Source organism: Xiphias gladius, chromosome 11, assembly GCF_016859285.1.
Source record: "Xiphias gladius isolate SHS-SW01 ecotype Sanya breed wild chromosome 11, ASM1685928v1, whole genome shotgun sequence".
NCBI lineage: Eukaryota > Metazoa > Chordata > Actinopteri > Istiophoriformes > Xiphiidae > Xiphias > Xiphias gladius.
Genome location: NC_053410.1, coordinates 7,460,262 through 7,481,976, shown reverse-complemented (window position 1 = coordinate 7,481,976; position 21,715 = coordinate 7,460,262). Strand labels below are relative to the sequence as shown.

Genomic DNA, 21,715 nt, shown 5'->3' with positions numbered 1-21,715 from the left:
AGAATCAAGGGCCAAAGCTTTTGGAAACGGCCCGCACAGTTCCCTGACCTGGATATCTGTGGGTAGATCTTAAACATACTGTGTATGCAGGCAGCCTAAGAATATCTTAGAACTTGAAATAATCTGCAGGAAGAGTGAATGAAAATTCCTAAATCAAGAATATGAAGAGTCTAAGCTGGCTACAAAAAGAAACTGCAATATCTGCCAAAGGCAGTGTTACTAAGTATTGACTTAGTAGGGGACACAAACTTTTGCACATTCCACAATTACTGTTTTCTGCAGGGGTTGTATTTCCTTCTCTCTTCAAAAAAAAAAATCAACAAAATATGTAATTTGACTAAGGATTCCCAAGCTTTTGCATTCAACTGTAATTTTGTAGAAAAAGTAGCATTTAAAAAGTATTTTTTGTCAGGTTTTAATGAATGCTCGGTATAAGCTGTGGCCCTAAAATCCCTCGAAATTCTGTGAGAAACTGCTGCTGAGTAAATGTGGCCAGCAGTGGGGAAACCTTACTTCAGTAAAAGTACCTGTACCAAAATGTAAAAATGCTCCTTTACAAGTAAAAGCTGTGCACTCAAAATCCTACTCAATTAAAGGAGTATTGATACGTCACTATTACACTATACTAATATATCTGTTTCTGCGTATACGCCAGCAGTAATAAAAATGTCACATCAGAAACCCCGAAGTTATGTTTTAGGTAATTTAGAAACAGTCTCCATTACATAGTTTGTCCACCAGAGAGCTCTGACCCGTTTATTTTTACTCTGTAAAATGTCCCTCAAGTAAATTACAAGTAACTTAAATTGTACTTAAGAGCAGTACTCGGGTACATGTACTTGGTTACATTCCACCACTGGTGGCCAGAAACTCTCATTACTGTCAAACAGTCATTAGTTTTGCTGCTCATGCTCAAATACAAGACTTTACGATCACTCCGTGGCGCAGTCACTTTAGTGGCCACTTATATATTGTGCTTACGTCACTTTTCAATCCTGAATGTGCGAACGGTTTACAAAAACGGTTTCCTGTGTCTCCATCTGCGAAGAATGGGAAACAAAAAAAATTCATTCACTCAAACACATTTCTAACTCTGGACGGGCAGAAGCGTTAAGACTTGGGCACCGTCATGGTCCTTTTCCGTACAGTTGTCACTGCAGAATTTGAAGCAGAGTAGCGGTGACCCATATTCCAGTGTTAGCGCTTTGCTGAGATACTGAACGTAGCGAGAAGTTTCCCACAACATCCGCCCGCCTCGGGGGCAGACTCATGAACCCTCCTGGTCGCTTTCTCCCAGCAGTTCCATGAGCGTCTCCTGGTTGGAGAACTCTTGCAGCGAGGTGTTCATCTCATCAAGGAGATCCTCTCCCAGCAGGAAGCTCTTGACGTCGTGCACCGTCATACCGATCCGGTGGTCTGTTATACGGTCCTGGGCAAAGTTGTATGTCCGGATCTTCTCTGATCTGCCTTTGTTGCCAATCTGGAGGAGGAGGAAAGGGGGGGGGGGTAAAAATATAAAAACAACACTCCCTCGCTCCCTCAGTTTTCTACATTATTTATGTTCTACCTTTATTTGGCATGCATCCTTTTCATCTTGCTGTCCTTTATCTTGCACTGTTTATTCTTTACACCACTTTTTAAGCAAACAAGACACAAAATCACTTGAACATTCAAACATGTGGAGCTTTTTATAATGTATATACTGCATTTGATTTAATTTTATTTTGACAGTAACTAATGAAATTCAACATCCTAGATCTTTCAAACAAAAAATGCTACCGATATTTCGGAAAGACGGCATCACTTGTCAGACCTGTATTTTTATATTGGAACGTCTCCACCTGTAGATTACATTATATGTGTCTCACTGCGTCTCACCTGTATTTTACGCTGATTGTACCGTTTGCTGGTCTCCTCCTCCAGCTTCATGCTGTACAGTTTTGCCCTCAGAGCCTTCATGGCTTTCTCCCTGTTCTTCAGCTGGGACCGTTCCTGCTGGCACTCTGCAACCACACCTAGCAAACACACACAAACGTACTACACTTATGTGGGCACCCCATTAACTTATACCCATTTCTTCTTGTTAAGGCCCTGAAAACCTTTATTCCCAACCAGTTTATAGTTTTACAGTTTTCTGTTAGAGCAGTGTTGGTTCTTTCACACGAGATATTTTCTGCATTTGTGTTTTTGTCTGCGCACTTCCTATTGGTCTGAGGTGGGCAGGGCTCAGCTGAGCACCAATCAGAGTTTAGCAACAGTTGACTCAAAATCTGATGACAGTTGGTGGGTTACTGTCAATCGAGTATACTCAAAGCACGTTCGTGATGAAGCAGATGAGTTTTGATTGTTAACTTTAATTTTAATGTTAATTGTGCTTACAGTATTTTGTCATGCATATTTAATGTTATACGGAAATACTTGAGAATAGAAACAGACTTTTCAGGTGTTTTAAGAGAAAGACACTTAAGATACTTACTTAAACTAACTTTTGACTGTTAGACTTGTGACTGTTTGAACTAATTACAGTAGTAGAACCTCATGTTCTGAAGGAACGACACTCCTATAACTCATAACCTTACAACGAAGACAACGCCCCTTACATTTTTTGTTTTCCTGAGAGTACACTGACTCAGATTTAGGTGACATCAAGCAAGCAAAGGAGTGCAGAGGAACCCCTGTTCAAAGGGGGCTTCTGACCACCACTAAATCGATTAGCCAATAGAAAGAAAATTAATCTGCAACTATTCTGATAATCCATTAATCGTTTTAGTCATTTTTGAAGCAGAAATGTCCAAACTTGATGGTTCCAGGTTCTAAAATGATGGTCTTACATTTTAGTAAACTGAATATTTATTTATGGTGGTGTAGAGGGGTTTTATGCACAAGTGAAAAACCCCCTGTATCTATTTCCCAACTTTATCAATACTAAAAGTTTGTTATTTAAAATCTAAATATTCACTAATTGGAGGAAAACAAAGTTACGTTCAGTGCTGGAGAAATTTAAAATCAGGAATCCTGATTACAAATGGCTTAGCCTTTGGTCTTTGGTGTTTTAAAAGGCAGTTTTTCACACTCTATCGAGCACATTTATTAACAGCACTATAGTGCCCAGTGCCAGTGGATAGATTAGGTACCCTATGAACAATTCGTCACTCTTTCTTAAGCATGTCAAATAAAAGTAAGTCCGACAAAGGCCAAACTTTTTTCCCTCATTTGGGGACGAACTAAGAGTAGCCCCACAACACCTGTCGGTTCACGTCCCACTGTTTAATAAGCTCAACTGTGAAGTATGTTCTATCTATTTCAACAAAAGGTGTTTGCAGTTTTTACCTGTAGGCAGATGGACTATTCTGACTGCACTATCTGTGGTGTTGACATGTTGGCCTCCAGCTCCACTTGCCCTCTTAGTATCTATCCTCAGGTCCTTTGGGTTTATCGTGAAAGAGATCTGACAGGAACACACAAACACTCGCAATTTTACTTACGTCTAAATTAACGGCAGGTGAGCAGAAGAACAGAGCTACTCTTATCATCCTACCCGCACAGTAAATCAGCGTTAAACGAGAAGTGAGTGAGAAATGAAGAAACAGCTAAAACGGGAACTAAATTAGAGCAATTGGGGTAAGACTTTACTAAGTTACACCAAAATAAAAGACTTTTCTTTCATATTTTTTGAATTTGTTTCTGTGATTTTCATAATACACACAGATTAAAGCAACACAAACAACATGCTGTTCAAAATCTTTTTTTACTCCATCTGTCTTGAGTCCTGTAGGGAAACTGGGTTGTTTTAACAGCAAGAAGGAAAACAACACGTATGAGCACACTGTTTCTGTTTGTGCCATCCATCCATCCATCCATCATGAAAAACTGTACCTCAGTGGGTTGGGGCAGTACAGCCACAGTCATGGTGCTGGTGTGCATTCGGCCCTGTTTTTCAGTCTTGGGAACCCTCTGCACTCGATGGACTCCAGCCTCAAACTTCATCCTCTTGTAGCTCTGAGGACCGCTGATGCTGGCCGAGGCGTGGCGTAGTCCACCTGGTGGTAGGTGAGCAATATGTACAGGGATACTAGGATGTCAGTCACTTATTTATAATACAGGTGATTCTTTACAGTCTCACTGCAAACTGGTGGCAATGAGATGCAGTTATTTCATAAGCTCCTGTCAAAAATTAAGTTAGTGAACACTCCACATGTCTGCATTTACTCTGTGCTATTTCGGGAACTCGCAGGGTTACACTGAGCCCAATTGTTTCCTTAATTAGATGATAACCCTGTCAAGGTGTTTACATGACAGCTGCATAAATAGCATCGCCTTAAAATGTCAGTTTGCCTGAAGTAAGAAAGCCATAAATTGAGCCACTTTCCGTTTTATTTGCCAAGGTTTTAAGATATCCACAACTATAACGTGACCACAGCAGTAGGTGAAAAAATATAAAATATATAAACATAATATAAGGAAGCAAAGGAGAAGTTTAAACAATCTATAAGATATTACATAGATACCATCATACTCAACAAAGACTCCACTGAATGAAACTGATATAAGTGCTAAAATGGAAAAATAGGTGTGAGGTGAAAATGAAATGTATGGGAAAAAAGTTTGTTATGCTTTGGGTGAACTGACCCTTTAATCTGGCTATAATCACTAGTCTGTGTGTGTATCTACTGACCTAGCTCACTGGTCATGTGCTCCAGGATGTCAAAGGACCAGCCGTGATGCTGAGCAAAGCCCTGGTACATGTCCAACACCTTCAGAGGAGAGGAGACGGTACGAGTCATCAGGTAAACACACAGAAAATGTTTTGGGGTTTTTAGGTTAATTATGAGCCATGAGTCCTTGTCACTTTTTCGCTATTCACTCTAAGGTTCCTACTGTTGTCCTGATGTAAAATCATATGGCACCTCACTAGGTAGGGGCATTCCCCAAACTTAAAAATACTCCTTTCTGGTTTGCTGCAATTACCAATTTACTTGGGTCCCAATTTTTTATGTGTGTCCAAATTATTATAAAATGTATCTATTGATCTTTCTCTAAATTAACGTGCTGCTAATTTCTTGTCCAGGTATTGTTTTAAAAAGTCCATCAACTCAACAAGAACAGTTTAAAATAATAAATGATAGATATAAGTAATTCCAGACCTCAGCAGTGAACAGCATGGCCTCCTGACCCCCAACACCGGCTGTGACCTCCAGGATGAGGTCGCTCAGATCAGCCTCCTCCTCAGGGATCAACAGATCCAGGATCTGATTGGTGAAGCAGTTTGATATGACAGAAAGGAACCAAAAAAAAAACAGCAAATGGAAATGTCTTCAGTTAAATCATGGTTTAACATTAGTTCTGGTGTTTATTTACACTGCAGCAGTTTGTTGCAAAACTGAAATGTCAGTTTTACCTTTTGTCTAAGATCTTGAATATCTTGCAAACAGTCTTCTCTTTCCAGCTCCGCCAGTTCTCGCAGGGCCGGGTCTTCATCTTCGAGGAAAAACAACAACATACAGTAAACTAGGGTAATGTGATATGTGGAGCTGAAACAATGGGTCGATTTATGTTTTGGTTGATCAGAGGAAAAATAACTGGCAACTAGTTAATTTCAGTCATTTTAAAGCAAAAACAGTGAAGAAATGTCAAATATTTGACGATTTCCGCCTCTCAAAAGAGAAGATATGGAACTGTGGCTTTAGTAACTAGAGATATTTCACAAAATACCTTCAATCAAACTACTTATTGTCACTGAGTGGCGGCAGCAGAGCAGTCTCACCTTTCAGGAGCATCTCCGTCTCAGCGATCTCTTTGTGTTTGGTGTCCAGCTCTCTGATGCTCTGGATGAGAGGAGCCAGCAGGGGCACTTTGCTCCTCTTGGTCCTCAGCTCGTCTTCATTGTATGGCTCCTCCATGGGACTCCTGTTGACTGCCCTCAGACATTCACTGTACTCTGTCTCCATCTTCTTCAGGTACTCCCGCAGAGACCTCCTGGCAAAAAGCTCATCCACCGACAGCAACTTGGCCACCAGCAACGGTGCACCGGTGTGAAGAGTCCTCGTGGCTCTGCCACGGTGATTTTGAAGTTTCACAGTTTGGCTGATGACATTTGGTGAATTTTGAAAAAGAGGTATAGACTTACTGAAGAAACACTCCTTTCCTGTTGTAAGGAGGGTTCCAGCTCTTCTGTAAGCCATCGTATAAGCAGATTTGGTTGGAAAATTCACTTTATAGAGGCACAAACAGGTGCTCATATGACTTGCCTGCGGCACAAGCTGTTCTCTTTTGCGGAAGGAACTTGAAGCCAAACTTCATTCAAAAATGTGACAGTTTTAAATGTTCTTATTTCTCACAGAAGTGTGCGCCGGTATATCTTCAATCACAATTGATATTCTGTAATTAAATCAGGCAGATTTTAATTCGGCATACGTTTAGTACACCTAGTAAGGCTTTATTGCAAATTGTGTAATAGATTCAAATCGCCAACAACTACAATGAGATGTTAACCGACCACCGCAACCCGAGCTGAACATTTGGAATTTTAAAAAGCCTTTAAAGGCTGGATTTCAACTTACGTGACTTCATAAGAAGAAATTGAGAAAGTAAACAGCTCACTGAGTTTTCTAGCTACCTAATATGTGATCTGTGAGTCGAATAACAAACGGTCGAACGACTCCGGTAGGTTTTTCCTGCTATCGGAAACATCGATACGGCTACAACGAACCTGTTTCCAGTCGTGAACTGTCTAGAGAATATCTAACCGCTAACTATAAAGGTTTTTCATTCAAATATTGCCCCTTCACCACCTTGCTGAAGGGTGCAGACATATTGAATGTTACACGCATGCGCGGTGGACAGGACATGCTCTTCTGCAGGCAAAGTTGCAGCAGGCTAAAGATGACTCCCACCCACGATCACTGCACTTTGCAACGAAACATAAAAGCCCTCTCAGCCCCGAGTAGGGAAATATAAGCGAATGCGGATGTGAGAGGACATAAAAAAATATATAAATTTCGAAAGATAAGGCTTAAATTACATGGTAGATATTTATTTTAATGAATTTACAGGGTTTATGTCTCATATTTCATGTCCAGATGTTTGTGCATTGTGCATAAATCCCTCATCACTGCAATGCAAATTGCAGACCAGACCTCGCGACAGTATATTTTAAGGCTGCAACTAACAATTATTTTCATTATCAATTAATTTGCTGATTTTTTTTTTTTTTTTGGATGAATTGTTTAGTTTATTGAATGTCAAAAAAAAATGTCAAAAAAATGCCCATCACAACTTGAAGTCCTTAAATGTACTGTTTTGTTCGACCAAATACCCCAAAATATTTCTTTTACAATCATGTATGAAAAATAAAATCAGGAAATCCTCTCATTTGAGAGCCTGGAATCAGAGAATATTTGGCATAGTTTCACTCTTTTTGCTTGAAAAATGACTGAAATGATTAATTGCGTAATTTTTCAATCAGTCAACCAGGACAGGGCATCTGGATAAGTGAATGATGCAGGATCCAAGGCCTATGGCATTTCAGTCGATATTTTGTTTTACTGGTGGATACTCATATGTAAAAATGCATTACTAACCAAATAACAGGCAGTGAACGTAGGGCTTTTGGGCCAGCTACCTGCTTTGCCTGTCCTGTCCTCTAGTTGTGATTAAAATGACTGTGTGGGTGTGTAAATGGGACGCTGCATTGAAAATAGGACTGACTCTGGGATCATCATTTCATTAGCATTATGCACTTCAGTATGCAAAGATGTCAGGAGACAGAGCACAGACAGCTTTACACTTTCTGTCTGTCACTGACCTTAGTTTTCTCATCTCCTCTTTAACTTCTACTTGTTTGTCTCCCTATTTCACTGTGTTGTACATTGAACAGCCACTTACTTAAAGCACCCTAATAAAGTTTGGTTTTGACTTGAGTGAGGATTTCTGCCCCTGTGTCTTCGCCTATAATGCACAATAAAAAACACACAATTAAAGTGAAAAGTTAAAAACACATTAGGTAATGTGATCTAAACTAAACTAGATTACCGAATCCCCCAACAACTCCCCCCCTGTCTGGTTTCAATGAAAGAGCCACTTCTTACATTCCAAGCAGGGGTGTGAACTAAACTATGCCGTGAATGACCTTTTTTTTCTCCTTCTTTTCTCAAACAGTGGGATTCCTGAAAGAGAATTTAGCTCTCTTCCAGTCTCCTCTTTTGTGTTTTCCTTGCAAAATTACCCCAGTTACTGGTACACCGATAAGGCTAAATGACCTTCTTGGATTGTATGATGCAATTTGAAACAGGACTACATGGGATTACTCATTTTGTGCTATTTAGGTTGTTATACCTTACACATACTCTGTTTCGTGTACATCAAAGCAACATTAGTATGTATCTTTCAGCCTTTTCATAGGATTAAAGAAGAAGATGAGGCAATACGGAGCAGTTTTTAACTTTAAATTTCTTATACAATATTTGCAACAATGTAAAAAAACATAAAACTAAGAAATAGTGAACTGTGTGGACTATTTGAAACTGTATCATAAATATTCACTGGATATCGAAAGGTTGTGAAGGTGTATTTCACATGTAAAAACAATTATGTAGATGCTACTTTGAAATCCCTTAGCAATATTAACCTATATAAATATTATTATGATTTTTGAATGATCACCGTGCACTACCTCTACAATATTCCTGCTTTTGCAATAATGTAGCCTTATATTCAATTCGGCGGAGGTTTGGTAGTTTCAAATACTTAAATACTAAGTACTGCTGGTATAACCTAATTTATGTAGACTACAAGTACGGTGACAAAGCTGCTGCGAGGCAATTAACATCCGTGTTTCACGTTGGGTGCGATGACTAGCGGGACTACGTCGACTGCGCGCCGACGTCACTACACCGTGTTAAAATCCTAGCTCCCATTGGTTGGTAGTTTAAAGGGACAGACCCGTTTCGCTATGATTGGTTTGCGCCTTTTGCGCACGGATTTCAAATCAGGAGGCAGGAGTGGCGGATTTTCAGTTGAGGAGCATTTAATTTAGGTAGAGAGAGTCTTAGTCCCCGGGTAAAAGGAAGGGAGGAAGCAAGCAAGGGTCTGCTTTGGATAGCAATATCTACAAACGTAAGGTAAGAGGCTTCACTTAATGTCTCCCAGCCTCCGAAGTATTGATATTAAGACGCTAGTCGAGAAATGATGGTCTGTCAGCGACGTTAGCTAGCCGACCTAACGTTACCTGCAAGGTTAGTTAGTTAGGTAGCTCGGTCGGTCGAAAAGCTAGGGAAATTAAGTGTCTACTAACAATACGAGCAGAAACTATGCGTAATTTCAGAGTAAATTTAGTACTGATAATTTGAATAATACGGGTGCAAAAAGAGATGGTAAGGTAAGTTAGCCTCGCAGTTAGAGTACTTGCCATACACGCACTGTACGCGCGAAAATTGAGGTAAATAACCTATGATATCTGGCACTGAACATTTACCCGTAGTGAGCACTAGGTTATGTCATAAGAGGAATTTTGTTTCGAAAATACTAATATATGCATCTAGAAACTTTGGTCTCCCGTCTGAGTATATTCACGTCACTGCTGGTAACTTTCCGCCAAATCTGCATCGCGCCAAAATCAAACCATTCGTTTCGTAAAATATTTGGCGGTAGAGTTATTAACTATATTCAAAGTTTATCTTAACAGTTTAATAGCAATATAGTCATGAGATATTTCTTTAGTCTTGCCTGGCAAACTTAATAGCTAACTTTGATGTTAGAGGTAGCTAGGTTAGCTTGCACGAGAGAAGCCATGCTGAACAGTCACATTCAGCACGTAAAATGTAACACAGTCCCCTGATCTGTCTGCTTTATCCAGGTACCTACATACTGCACAGGCTATATGTTTCACTCTAAGAAAGCCACAATTAAATGCTCTTGCTACGAGGCTACCAGGGCCGACAAAATGGAGAAAAGCTCTGCTAGTGTGGCGGCTGCCAAGTCCAAGGTGCATCACCTTAAACCTTCCCCAGCGAAAGAGCCCACCCCCATCAAACCCCAGTGGCCCCCTGCAAGTGTGACCACAGTGTTGTTCTCTCTCAACAACGACACCAGAGCGGTCCACAACAAGGAAAACAGCACCAACAAGGAGCATGAAAGGACTCTGGATGAAGGGCTTGAGGAGAGTGGGTATCTGTCTCTGCAGAACAGTCAGATTGATGACCACCACGAGGATGAAGAGGATGACCACGTCCAGGGAAAACCCACGGCAACCCTGCTGCCTTCTAGTACACACCAAGAAGGGACACCGAATCATTCTCCTTCCAAATGTCAAGGGAGGAAAAACTCTAGCTCACCAGTAGCTCTGGTGACAGCTTCCACGCCTGTACTACGTCCCAGGAGGAGAACAGCAGCTCACCCACTGTCGTCCCCCCCCTTTGACCATGACAGTGACCCCAATCTGCCTATACTGAAGTTCCAGCGGGCTGTGTGTGAAGAGCTTACCAAGAACTATCTGAAGAATAAGAGGTAGGATTACATTCTCATATTTTGGCTTTATAGCGAGCAACAAAGGCATTTTCTTCATTGTGCTGCAAAACAGAGGACTTGTACACACTGGAAGCTACCAGTACTTAGTCTGTATTGAGAGGCAGAAAAGCAAATCTTTCTGCCTATGGGATATCTTAACAATATCAAAAACTTTAAATGGAATTGTGAATGTTTTTAGTTTTGTTTTCCATAACTGCCCTGTATTCAGTGAAACCATATTATGGGTTAAAACAGAAAACTACTGCTCACATCCACAATTTGTTTTTGAAAATGGTAAGAAATCCTACCAGGAGCCACACTAGCAGACAAGTACTGTGCCCAAGACAAATCTTGGGGTCTCATTTCTCTGGGTAACTCTCAGGGTAGTGTAGCTCCACCGCATTCAAGGTCCAGTTTGAATCCTTGTTTCAGTTGATCAAAAAATGACTTTTGTAAAAATGTTCCGTAAATATGCAAATTACAATTGTTTCCCTGTGTCTCAGGTACGACTGGAGCATTGTCACAAAGGTGGCAGAGGATCATCTTTTGGATCAGGTGATCGGAGGCAAGATGGGTCAGGAGTACGTCGACATGTTTACATCTCTGCTGTCCAAGAACATGAGGAGCATCCTGACCAACATCCTGGCCCTGCTGGGAGACATGGACCTCATTAGGTAAATTACAAAATGCTTCCCCGTGTGGAGAGAGGGCTCGTACACACAAGCGATGGCCAACATGCAATTTTGATCAGCTTAAGTAGTTTTTTGTGTGTGAGTGAGAGAGCTCAGATTAAGGCAAGACCTGTGAGCCTTGATCTATTCTAGTTTAGAGGAAAATTGAGTATAGATACTTGTCAGAGATTGTCAAGAATTCTACTTTCTCTTCATAGTTACTATGTTTTTCATGCGTATGTTAATCACCTGTTCACCTTTTCTCACAGCTGTAAGAAAGTGAGTAGGACTTGGAGGAGGATCATCTGTGAAGATACCACAGCTCTGAACAGGTGTCAGCGAGCTGAGGAGTCACTCAGGGTGAGGAAACCCACACAAGGGTACTCTCGTTTAAGAAATATAAGATATGTTGTACAGAAATTATTATTTACCCAAAAATTTAAGCACATCACAGCTTTTAGAAGGTTGTAAAATTAACGTGTGTGTGTGTGTGTGTGTGTGTGTGTGTGTGTGTGTGTGTGTACAGTACTTTATAACTAAAATGGAGGCAAAGAATAGGAGAAAACAAACATACATGTGAAGTTACAGTCTATGTGCAGGCATGCTTGGTTTTTTTTAACCAAGTATGCCTTTGAAATACTCAATGGGTGGCTGAAACTTATGCCACGTGTCTTTCGTTTTCTAATTTGTTACCTTTTTTTTTTTTTTTTTTTGCTTTTTTTAGGAGTCAAGTAGCTCTTTGAGACAAAGGGGTTGTGGTCTGACAAGAGACGTGGCTGTATCCAGGTTGGTGCTATCCTGCATGCAGACCCTGGCCTCCTCAAGCACTCCATCCTCTTCATCATCCTATTCATCCTCATCCTCCCTGAGCAGGGTCAACAGACGGACTGCTCCCTCTCAAAAGGCCAGCACACCCAATTCCCAGTGTACACGATTCCAAGAATACATGCGGGTGAGTTTTTGGGAATAAAGGACTGTGTCCAAAGATTATTTTCATTATCCTTTTAATCCTCCGGATATCCATCCGGTTATTATTTTGATTGATTATTTGGTCCTGAAAACGTAAGGAAACAATGAAAACTGTCCATCACAATTGTCCCACGGTCCAAATTTGAGAACCTGGAACCATTAGACTTAAAGCATTTTTGCTTGAAAAACGACCTGAACATTTGCTGATTATTTTTCTATTGACCCATTAATTGACAGAATATTGCAGCCCTAGTATAAAGGTGAATTAGGGGTGTCACACAGTGAAACCTGCTAATAAGAGCTTTGGTATGACATTGCTCTTGCATAATATGGTGAGAACAATGGATTTTAAGCTATGGAAAATGCATTAATGTACACTTTGTTCTTTAGACCCCAGCCTTAACAAACATCCATGTGTTTTTTGTTCTTCTGTCCAGGCCGCCAGTAGTCTGAAGCAGCACGAGTCTCTGCGCTCCTGCAAACTTTGTGGCTCACCAGCGAGGCATTCGGCCGAGGCCCGGAGGGCCACGTGCACACGCCTCAACTGTTTGTTCGACTTCTGCACCCACTGCCAAGAGGCTTTCCACGGCTCAACCCCCTGCCGAACAGTGCAGCCCAGGACCCACTTCCTCACTTCCAAGACATCCTCAATCATACCGGGGAGCGCTCGCAGCAGGAAGAACATCAGGCGCCTATGATGGAAGTTTACTTCGGTCTTAATTACTGACTGTTTTAACAGGGTGGGTCGTCTTTCTCTGCACGGGCGGCGTTTCCAGTAGCTTGGACAGTGAGGTTTTTACACAAACAAAGTCTGGAAGTGGCTTATGGTTTCGCACTGAGGCAGTTAAACTTTGTGTTACATGCAGATCTTTGGCTCTACTTATCTGAATCAACTGAGTGAAGCACTTGTTACAAACACTACTGGGACAATCAACCAGAGAATGTCATGTGGCTAAAACTGTTGTTGTTTGTGAACAAACAAATCGGATGCCAAAAAAAAGAGAAATGCAGACTGATACGCTTTAAATTGTACAATTTTATTATGTTTTAAAATGAAATGGATGTAAATATATCGTATTGTAATTTTTAAAAGTATTTGGATACTTTTTTTTTTTTTAAATAAATGTTGATCCTCAAGAGGTCTTTAAATGTTCATATGTACTGTATTTGTGTTTTAATGTAAATAGATATTTCATAAAACTTAACCTGTGTTTTTGTGGGTCTTCATTTATCCCAGAGTTTGGCCAGTGAAATGGTGAAAATTGAGTTTGATCATGGGTTTTCTTTTACCATAGGAAGTGATGCATATCTTTACTGTTTTGGGTCAACTTGATAACTGAAGTCATTTTTCTTGCAAAATGTCAAAGCCGACTTAGTTCCGCCTTCTCAAATTTGACAGTTTGTGGTTTTTTGTTTTCTCACATAATAGGAAACTTGATATCCTTGGGTTTTGGGCTGTTGATAGGACAAAACGACACTTGAAGATGTCACCTTGGAATATTGGAAATTGCGATGGGCACTTTTCTGATGTTTTACAGTCTGAAAAATGCTATATATTCTGAGAAATGATGCAGACCTGGTGCTTTTTTTTTTTTTTTTTTTTTTCTCTTCTGTTTTAAACTTCCTTTGGTGGAATGTAACTAAGTACATATACTCAAGTACTGTTCTTAAGTACAAATTTTAGGTACTTTACTTAAGAATTTTCATTTGATGATACTTCCACTGCATTTCAGAGGGAAATATTGTACATTTTAATGCACTACATTTAAATGCCAGCTACAGTTACTAGTTACTTTAAAAATTAAGATTGTTTCATACTAAATATATAGAGAGCTTATCAAATATCACACTTTATTATAGATTAATCTATTCCAAAGTATATACAGTCACACTAATGATTGTTTGACTCAAAATTAATTGGCAGCTATTTTGAGAATTGTTTGTCATTTTTCACTTAAAACATGCCAAACATTTCATGGTTCCTGCCTCACAAATGTGGGGATTTGCTGCTTTAATTATTTCATTTTTATTTGTTTTTTAATCATTTTGAGGTCTGGACTATCGGTTGTACATGACGCGCATTGTGAAGGTGCCATTTTGGGCTCTGGGTAATTGTGGCGGCATTTCTCGCTATTTTCTGAATTTTTACAAACCAAACAATCTATTGATTAATCGGGAAAATTCATTCATTATGAAAATAATCATTAGTTTCCAGTCTCACGCTGTATAAAATAGTTAACAATTAGCTCAGCCTCAACCAACTACAATAGTAAAATGCTGCTGTAAAGAAGATGTGCATTAATGTATGAGTAATCATCTACTGATATAATATATAGTAACAGTCACAGGACATTTTTCTGCATGAGTACTTCTAAAACTTTAGGTCCATTTTCCTGATCATATTTACATAATTTGCAGAACTTTTACTTGCATTGGAGTATGTTTAGTGTGGTATTAGTACTTTTACTTAAGTAAAGGATCTGAGTTCATCAACATTAAAGTTCGTCCATTTTGGATTCTGTGTTATGTAAACAAACCCCTCCCCAAGGTGTGTAAATGTGAAATAGGGTTTGAACAGAATAAAACACCAAATATCATATTTAAAATGACATTTTTATTTTTATTTTTTTGCTGTTTCATCAGTTCTCCCAGACATCAAAAAGTTACTTTATTTAACAAGGAGCACATGCGCTGACACTTCTCCAACCTTCAAGGAAAAGCAGTGTTTCCTTTTCCTTTGCATTGTTGTAAATGTGTCAGGTGTTATCTAACCCTTTAAACTTAAAGGGAAACTTGAAAGTCATTCACTACTTGGACTATCTGTATGCGTGGACACACATGAGGAGACAGTTTTTCTGGCATTTCAGCCCTGGTCACGTTCTGATTCATTTCACTAGAGGGCAGCATTCTTTCCTCCCTCTGATCCAGGGCTCCTCATCTCTGGATCGCTGGTACCGGGCCTCTCGTTTTGTATCTCACAGCTTTTTCTTTCAGAGTATTTTTGAAACTCAGAAAAAAAAAGTAAAGATCTAACTGCTGCATGCTGCAATACAATAAAGAGTGTCTTTGTGCCACAGACAGCAACCTATGTCACTGAAGAGGTCAAATCACAGAAACAAGAGACAATTTCTCTTCCAGTAATTAGTCCGATACATACGTATAATGATGAATAAACACATCTCATAATAAATTGAATTCAACAGAGTCATACTGCAAGTTGAGTGATTAAATTGATGTGAACTGCACATGCAAATACTTAGATAAATAGGTCTATCAATGCTCAGAACACATTCAGGAGAATTACTTTATCCTGTGGCGCTGCAAAATATCATTAACATTTGTGCTTGATACCACTAATATGTCACCTTTTGAAATGTGTTTTTGGTGTGAAACAGTATAGGCTGGATATTTGCGAACTCAGTATCTGATGAACCTTTTATCATGATGTGAATATTTTACTGCTTCTTGTATGTGTGAAATAAAATGTCGTGTTGGAAACATAGAAATTAAGAATTATTTCAGTAGCTGGACTTTTATGCTGGAGACCACTTTCTTTGAGCAGTTGGGGCATTATTGAAATTTAAGATTTTAAGTATATAGTATTAAATAACTTGAGGTGTAACGTTACGGCGAACTCCGCCAATTTGACACATTAAAATCATTCTCGTCACAAAAAGTTTCTTGTGAAAACATACATTCCTTAGAAGGTATTAAAAAATCTTGAATTTAATGTACAGAAGTCTTAAATATTTTCTCTCGTCTGCTGTAGGCAGTAATGTTAGTTATAAAAATGTGGTGACATTACACACCTCTAAACTAAAAGTGGGACTGCTTCTGACAGTGTTTGTGCTTCAGGGGGCACTTCATTTTTTTTTTTTTTTTTTTATTGGTGGAGTTTCAGTCTACACCATCAGACCTGCAGCAAGCACTGAGTAGTCAAATTTAACAAAACTAAATAAACTTAAAAGAATTAACTAAACCGTCTGTTCACTTCCGCTTATCTTGGTCCGGGTCATGTTAATTTAATTCATTATATCAGGAGTTATTGTTGTATGTGTAATTGTGATATAATAATAAATAAGTTTAGGACATACTCATACTGTCTCTGCTGGTTTTCCATCATATTTTAATACTGATGAGACAAGTTTTATATTGTGGCACTAAAAGGGGTCTTTCAAAGTGCACTCACCGTGCTTTTATACTGTTCTTGTAGTGCTTTATAACACCTTGTGAGCTGCACTTCAGGTAAATTGTGAATAGTCTGACAAAACTGCGCTGTGGTCATTTTATTATCAGTTTGCTTTGATTCGAGAGAAGAAATATCTTTTACCATTTTTCATCCCTGAGAATCTGACTGGGAAAACAAACACCCACCAGCTTTTGGAAAATTCCTCTGAGGATAAAAAAAACTCTTCAGAAAACAAAGTTTGCCTGAATCAGTTGTTTCGGAGAGTTGTGAAGCTACGAATGAGCATCGCTGACATTAGATGGTTACCTCTGACATTTGCAGGATGACCCATTTGGCTCCCGCGTCTCTCTCTCGCTCTCTCTCTCTCTCTCTCTCTCTTTTGTAGCTGAGTCGCTCTGTGTTTTGTTGTGATGACACATGTTAACGTCAGTCAACTTTCATTCATGTTTCAACTCTTTGCATGGGAATTATTTCTGTTAAGCTGGATGTCCTGTGATGTGGAAAAACCCTGCTAGTTTCTCAGAAAACATTCAAATTGCAGTATGTAGTTGTGGCACTATGTATCCATCCGGCTGTGCGTCTTTGTTAGAGTGCGCCATAAAACACTGTATTTCCTAATAGTTAGTCTTTAAATTATATGGGCTAGAGTTAGTACTTTCTCTTGTTTCTAGCTTTGTCGTATTTCTTTTTACTGTGTGTGTGTGTAGGTGGATCAGGTACAAATAAAACAGTGGGTAGGTACGGCGGAAGAAAACAAGACTATGGGGAACAATAGGCTGGAAAAGCAGAAACAAATTATCCTGGGTACCCATGAGGAACAGTATTGGAAACAAAACTGAAATCAGGAAAAAGTTGTGTTAAAATATTGCTGCGTTTACTGTGTAGTGAAAGAGCAAAAAGGGGAGAACACATTATATGAAAGCCCATGTAATTTATCATTACTGTGTAATTTAAACTACAAGCTGTAGTTTCACTCATCAACAAACACTATTGTGGTGTGCTTGTACATGTATATGTTCCCGTGTGATATTTAGCCCCTCTTAGCGGTCACTGTCAGAACAGGCTACCGTAAAACGATTGTGTATCATGTCAATCGAACCGCTGGGCCTGAAAATATCAGTAAAAGGAATCCTCAGTGCTGCTTAGAATGAGTGGAATTTTGCCTAAAAACATTCTGCGACTGGCTTCGATGTAAAGAAAAGTTACCGTCTCTCTGGTTTCTTTTTAAAGCACGGACAAAAAATGTCTCCCCATTGAATCAGTACGGGAGTTTAGAAAATGTTCCCTTTGGATGACACAGTTGCGGAAGAGCCGGTGGACATAGTGAAGCATGTAGCAGCTAAAGGCCCGGATATTTCCTTCAGGAGTTGGTGGAGACCAAAAGCAGAGCAAAAGGAGAGGGGATAGCGGACTTACGTTTTAGAGGTGGTCAGAAACAAAACCACACATGAAAGCTAATGTTGCGTATGTGTTTGATGTGTAAATAAGCAACTGTTTCCCGACGAGTTCTTGATATCAACTTAAAAGATGATGATATGTCAGTGCTGTGTTCACAACTTGTCTCCAAAAAAAACCCCGTTATTGCAGGTTTAAGCGACGTTTATTGGAAATTTTTAAGTTAAAAAACAAATCTCAGCTGCAATATAGTTATCAGATTTTTTAACCTTTCCAATATTGACATAGTTGTCGGTCTCGGAAATCCAGTATCTACCAGGCTCTTCTTTCAACGCGACGTGTGCGAAGTGTCAACAAATGTACATTTTGTTGGCTTAGAATCGACGCATACCTGTTGCCCTGAAGAAGAGACACAGGTGGGTCAATATAGCAGAGAGAAGAGCAGCAGCTGTAGACCTAACATGTAAGAAAATGTCACGATGATGGAACTAAATGGAGTATTTTGTTAAAACGTCAGAGCTGCCGATGTCCCTGTGGTGGCGGGCCGCTGATTAATCTGTGCTGTGGCCTTTCGCTCCCTCCGCGACTCAGGATCATTTATCTGGCAGATTTATTGATCGGCTGCTGCACCGAGACACAAACCCTACACAGTCAGACCTGCTGCTAATTGTAAAAGAGATTAGAGCTGTGTGTGTGTCTGTGTGTGTGTTACTGTGTGTGTGTGTGTGTGTGTGTGTGTGTGTGTGTGTGTGTGTGTGTGTGTGTGTGTGTATGTGAGTGTGTGTGCGTGTTAATAACCATGGTAACTGGAACACTTACACTGTAGCTGAAACCTCCTATGTTGTTAAAGCATTTAGAGCGATTTGCTGCGGGTCAACATTTTGTTAAATATGTTATGTCACAAAACACAGAATATCCACTGACTTATAATGTTGATGAAAGGCAAGAAAAGGTGTTTTAATTTCACTATTTTGTTTGAAAGTGTTTTCCTGATAACAAGGCAAATCAGTGTCTGTCCTTTTCCCATCATCCCGTCTTCTTTACTCTTTTCTGTCACTATTCTCAGCATTTTATCTGCTCATCTTTTGATATTCAAAAGATGAGCAGAAAAAGATGAGTGTGTGTGTTTGTGTGTGTGTTTGTTTCAGGTTGATGATCTTGATGCACAGTGACTTCCACATGTCGATCGTATGTCACCAAAGTTGAACTGTAAAAGCCCTGAAACTCGATCGCCTCCGGGGAAACGAGAAGGAAGCAGGAGGTGAATCAAGTTTTCAGACTGAGGGAAAAATGAAGCCCGGCTGGTGACTTTATGTGTCTAATCAAAACACAGGCAGAACATGAATGCTAAGTTCTGTAGTTTATCGGCTGTTTGGGAGCAAGATGGCATCTAAAGTGTTTTCTTAATGCTGAGATCTGGGAACACTTTCACATCACTAAAAAGATGGATGTTGCTACAACAAGCCGACCCTGTCTCCTAGAAATTGTGCTCATATATTACTAAATTGTGTCCCGATGGCGTTGTGGTGGCAACGTAATCGCTGGCTGGATTTCCTGCAGCGGCAAGGTTTTTTTTTTGATTGAATGACGTTCCAGATTTCTGCCCTGCAACCAAGTGGCCAGGGGGCGGTTGCGGTGGATGGCAGGTGTACAAAGCTCCTGACTGTGACACCAGGGACCAAGGTTGATACCCACAATCCATCTGTGGTTACGTTTAAGCGACAAAAGCACTTTGCTTAAGGTTAGGGAAAGGTTGGGGTCTCGGTTAAATGTAAATAAACATGTTGTGTTTGAAGTTGCGGTGAACTTTTTCTGTTCCCGATCTTTACCTAACCTTAACCAAGCGCTGTGACTGCCAAAACATAGCCACAGAGTTTACCAGCGGATGTTGTGCTACAAGATCGGATATTTTGGTAGCAAACAAATAAAACTGACTGTAAAAATTTCACTGATACGTTCAGCATCAACAGATTTGCAACTTGCCAAAGACGTAAATTAACAACATGTCCTCAGTACATTAAAATAAAACGTAATCTTATTGCAGTTACACTTGAGAGACAGGGTAGGACAAGCAGTCAGGTGATCAAACAGTTTTAAAACAGAAGTTCCATGTTAGCCAAACTTATTTGGAGGAGAAACGAGAAGCTACCGAAGCTGTCCGTTGCGTGCATCGATCACAGTTCACAGACCAACGTCCCAGTTCAACTTCGGGCCAGATTAATCCTCAAGGGGACTTTGGAGCAAAAATGACCAATGAAGCCCCAAACCAGGTTCCCCACCATTTTATTTCTGTGTATGATTCGTGATTTTGCACGCAAACTGCATCTTTCACTTAACCTGCACAACTGTAATAATGACTGTTTGTGGGTGTTGTACAGACTGAATGGTCAGAATCTGCACTAATGACATCTTTGTTAACTTATGTTTGTGTTATGAATGACACATACACACACTTACACAAACACACATACATACACACACACACGCACGCACGCACAGTGCTTGGTGTTAAAAGGCCGAAGCCCCTTCTCTCTCTCTCTCTCTCTCTCTCTCTCTGTCTATTTTTACTCTGTTTGGTCCATTAAGATCAGCAGAGATGAGAGATAATCAATGAACTCTCTCCACAAAACAGGCAGTAATCACAAACGTCCCGAAGACCCACAAGCACACACACACACACACACACACACACACACACACACACACACACACACACACACACACACACACACACACACACACACACACATACAGACGAACATGCATAAAAACATAAGCACATTAACAGTGTGTACTTATGTTGTTGAAGGCTATTGGATGTGCTTAAAACAGGCAACAATACAAGATTTACTGTATACATTAAAAAGACAGTTAAAGTCAAAAGACACACTCACAAAGGATGACTGCTTTTTCTCGGGACAAGTCACCAAATGCAGCTTTCCACTTACTTTTATAATGGTCACATAAAGCTTAATACTGTCAAGTTGATGTAATAATGTATGGGTGTACTTCAACACGCCAAGAATGCAATGTAATCATCGGCGTCCGTTGGTTTGTTTGTTTGTGTATTTGTCAGCAGGATAACGCTCAAACTACCAATCCGATTTGCACCAAACTTGGCGGCGGGATGGAGCATGGGCCAGGGAGGAACCCATTAAATTTTGGGGCAGATCCATATCATTTACTATGAATTTGAATTTTTTCCTCTGAAGTCTGGTGTATGTTGTTGACATTGGCCTTGGCGGATGTCTGCGCTCTACAGAGTGGATTTTCTAGGTTCGTTTTTTTGGGGGGGATTTTGTTTGCTTTACAATTTTTTAAATTCAGGAATATATTTGGTAACCCTATTTTACAACTCTGTAATTTTCACATTATTTCCTGTCAATTTCCAAGAATCTACCTGAAAAAAAAAAAAAAACTGTGTAAGTCTATACAAATAACCGGCAAAGAAGGGATGTCCTTCAAGGAAAAGCTTCATTTAAACCAAAGTAAATATTCAATCACTATTCATTCATTATTAGAAACATTATTATTAATATAACAATATTTCTTTTTCCAACACTGGATGTCAGCATTTAGCTCAAAGCACCTCTGTGCCTGAATACAGCCTAGTGAAGCCTCTAGCATGGCTGTAGAATCTTGGTCTTGTTTTACCACACGTGAAGTCAAGCCATCTGATTGAAAACGATACTAACTATTGCTGAGTCAGCAAAGTCCTTTAAGTCGTTCACCCCCAGAGAGTGACATCTTTGCTTCTAATAATAAGATTGGCTGATCTGGGCGCAGCCCTGCAGAACATTGCTTATGACATTTACTCTATGAGTCAAATATCCGCTGCCATTTTGGCGCTTGTAAACAAAGTGAGTCACAACAGAGAGCGTGAACAATTATATCTCAAGTTTACACCAGAATTTATTAATTTGGAGAAAACAGTGTGGGAATGGTGTTTTTCATTTGTTTGTTTTATTTTGTGACTTTGATGCAAAAA

At 39.8% G+C, this 21,715-nt stretch overlaps 2 protein-coding genes across 8 annotated transcripts; one reads left to right on the top strand and one right to left on the bottom strand.

Moving 5' to 3' along the window:
- Positions 1 to 726: 726 nt before the first annotated feature.
- On the bottom strand, positions 727 to 6,870 carry mtrf1l (mitochondrial translational release factor 1-like). 7 transcript variants are annotated; one of them, XM_040140154.1, is made up of 10 exons: positions 6,561 to 6,869; positions 6,128 to 6,171; positions 5,765 to 6,051; positions 5,399 to 5,478; positions 5,145 to 5,249; positions 4,676 to 4,754; positions 3,877 to 4,040; positions 3,331 to 3,448; positions 1,879 to 2,015; positions 727 to 1,480 (listed from the first exon to the last, which is right to left on the bottom strand). In XM_040140154.1, the coding sequence occupies exons 3-10, from the start codon at positions 5,946 to 5,948 to the stop codon at positions 1,268 to 1,270; spliced, it is 1,080 nt and encodes a 359-aa protein (XP_039996088.1). In that variant the 5' UTR covers positions 5,949 to 6,051; positions 6,128 to 6,171; positions 6,561 to 6,869; the 3' UTR covers positions 727 to 1,267. The 7 variants fall into 7 exon arrangements, with proteins under 7 accessions (XP_039996088.1, XP_039996089.1, XP_039996090.1 ...); XM_040140155.1 differs by having other exon boundaries at positions 6,710 to 6,869; XM_040140156.1 differs by having other exon boundaries at positions 6,617 to 6,635.
- Positions 6,871 to 8,944: 2,074 nt separating this feature from the next.
- fbxo5 (F-box protein 5) lies at positions 8,945 to 13,332 on the top strand. The gene is made up of 6 exons (XM_040139355.1): positions 8,945 to 9,119; positions 9,854 to 10,503; positions 11,007 to 11,177; positions 11,444 to 11,534; positions 11,899 to 12,126; positions 12,581 to 13,332. The coding sequence occupies exons 2-6, from the start codon at positions 9,878 to 9,880 to the stop codon at positions 12,839 to 12,841; spliced, it is 1,377 nt and encodes a 458-aa protein (XP_039995289.1). The 5' UTR covers positions 8,945 to 9,119; positions 9,854 to 9,877; the 3' UTR covers positions 12,842 to 13,332.
- Positions 13,333 to 21,715: the final 8,383 nt, after the last annotated feature.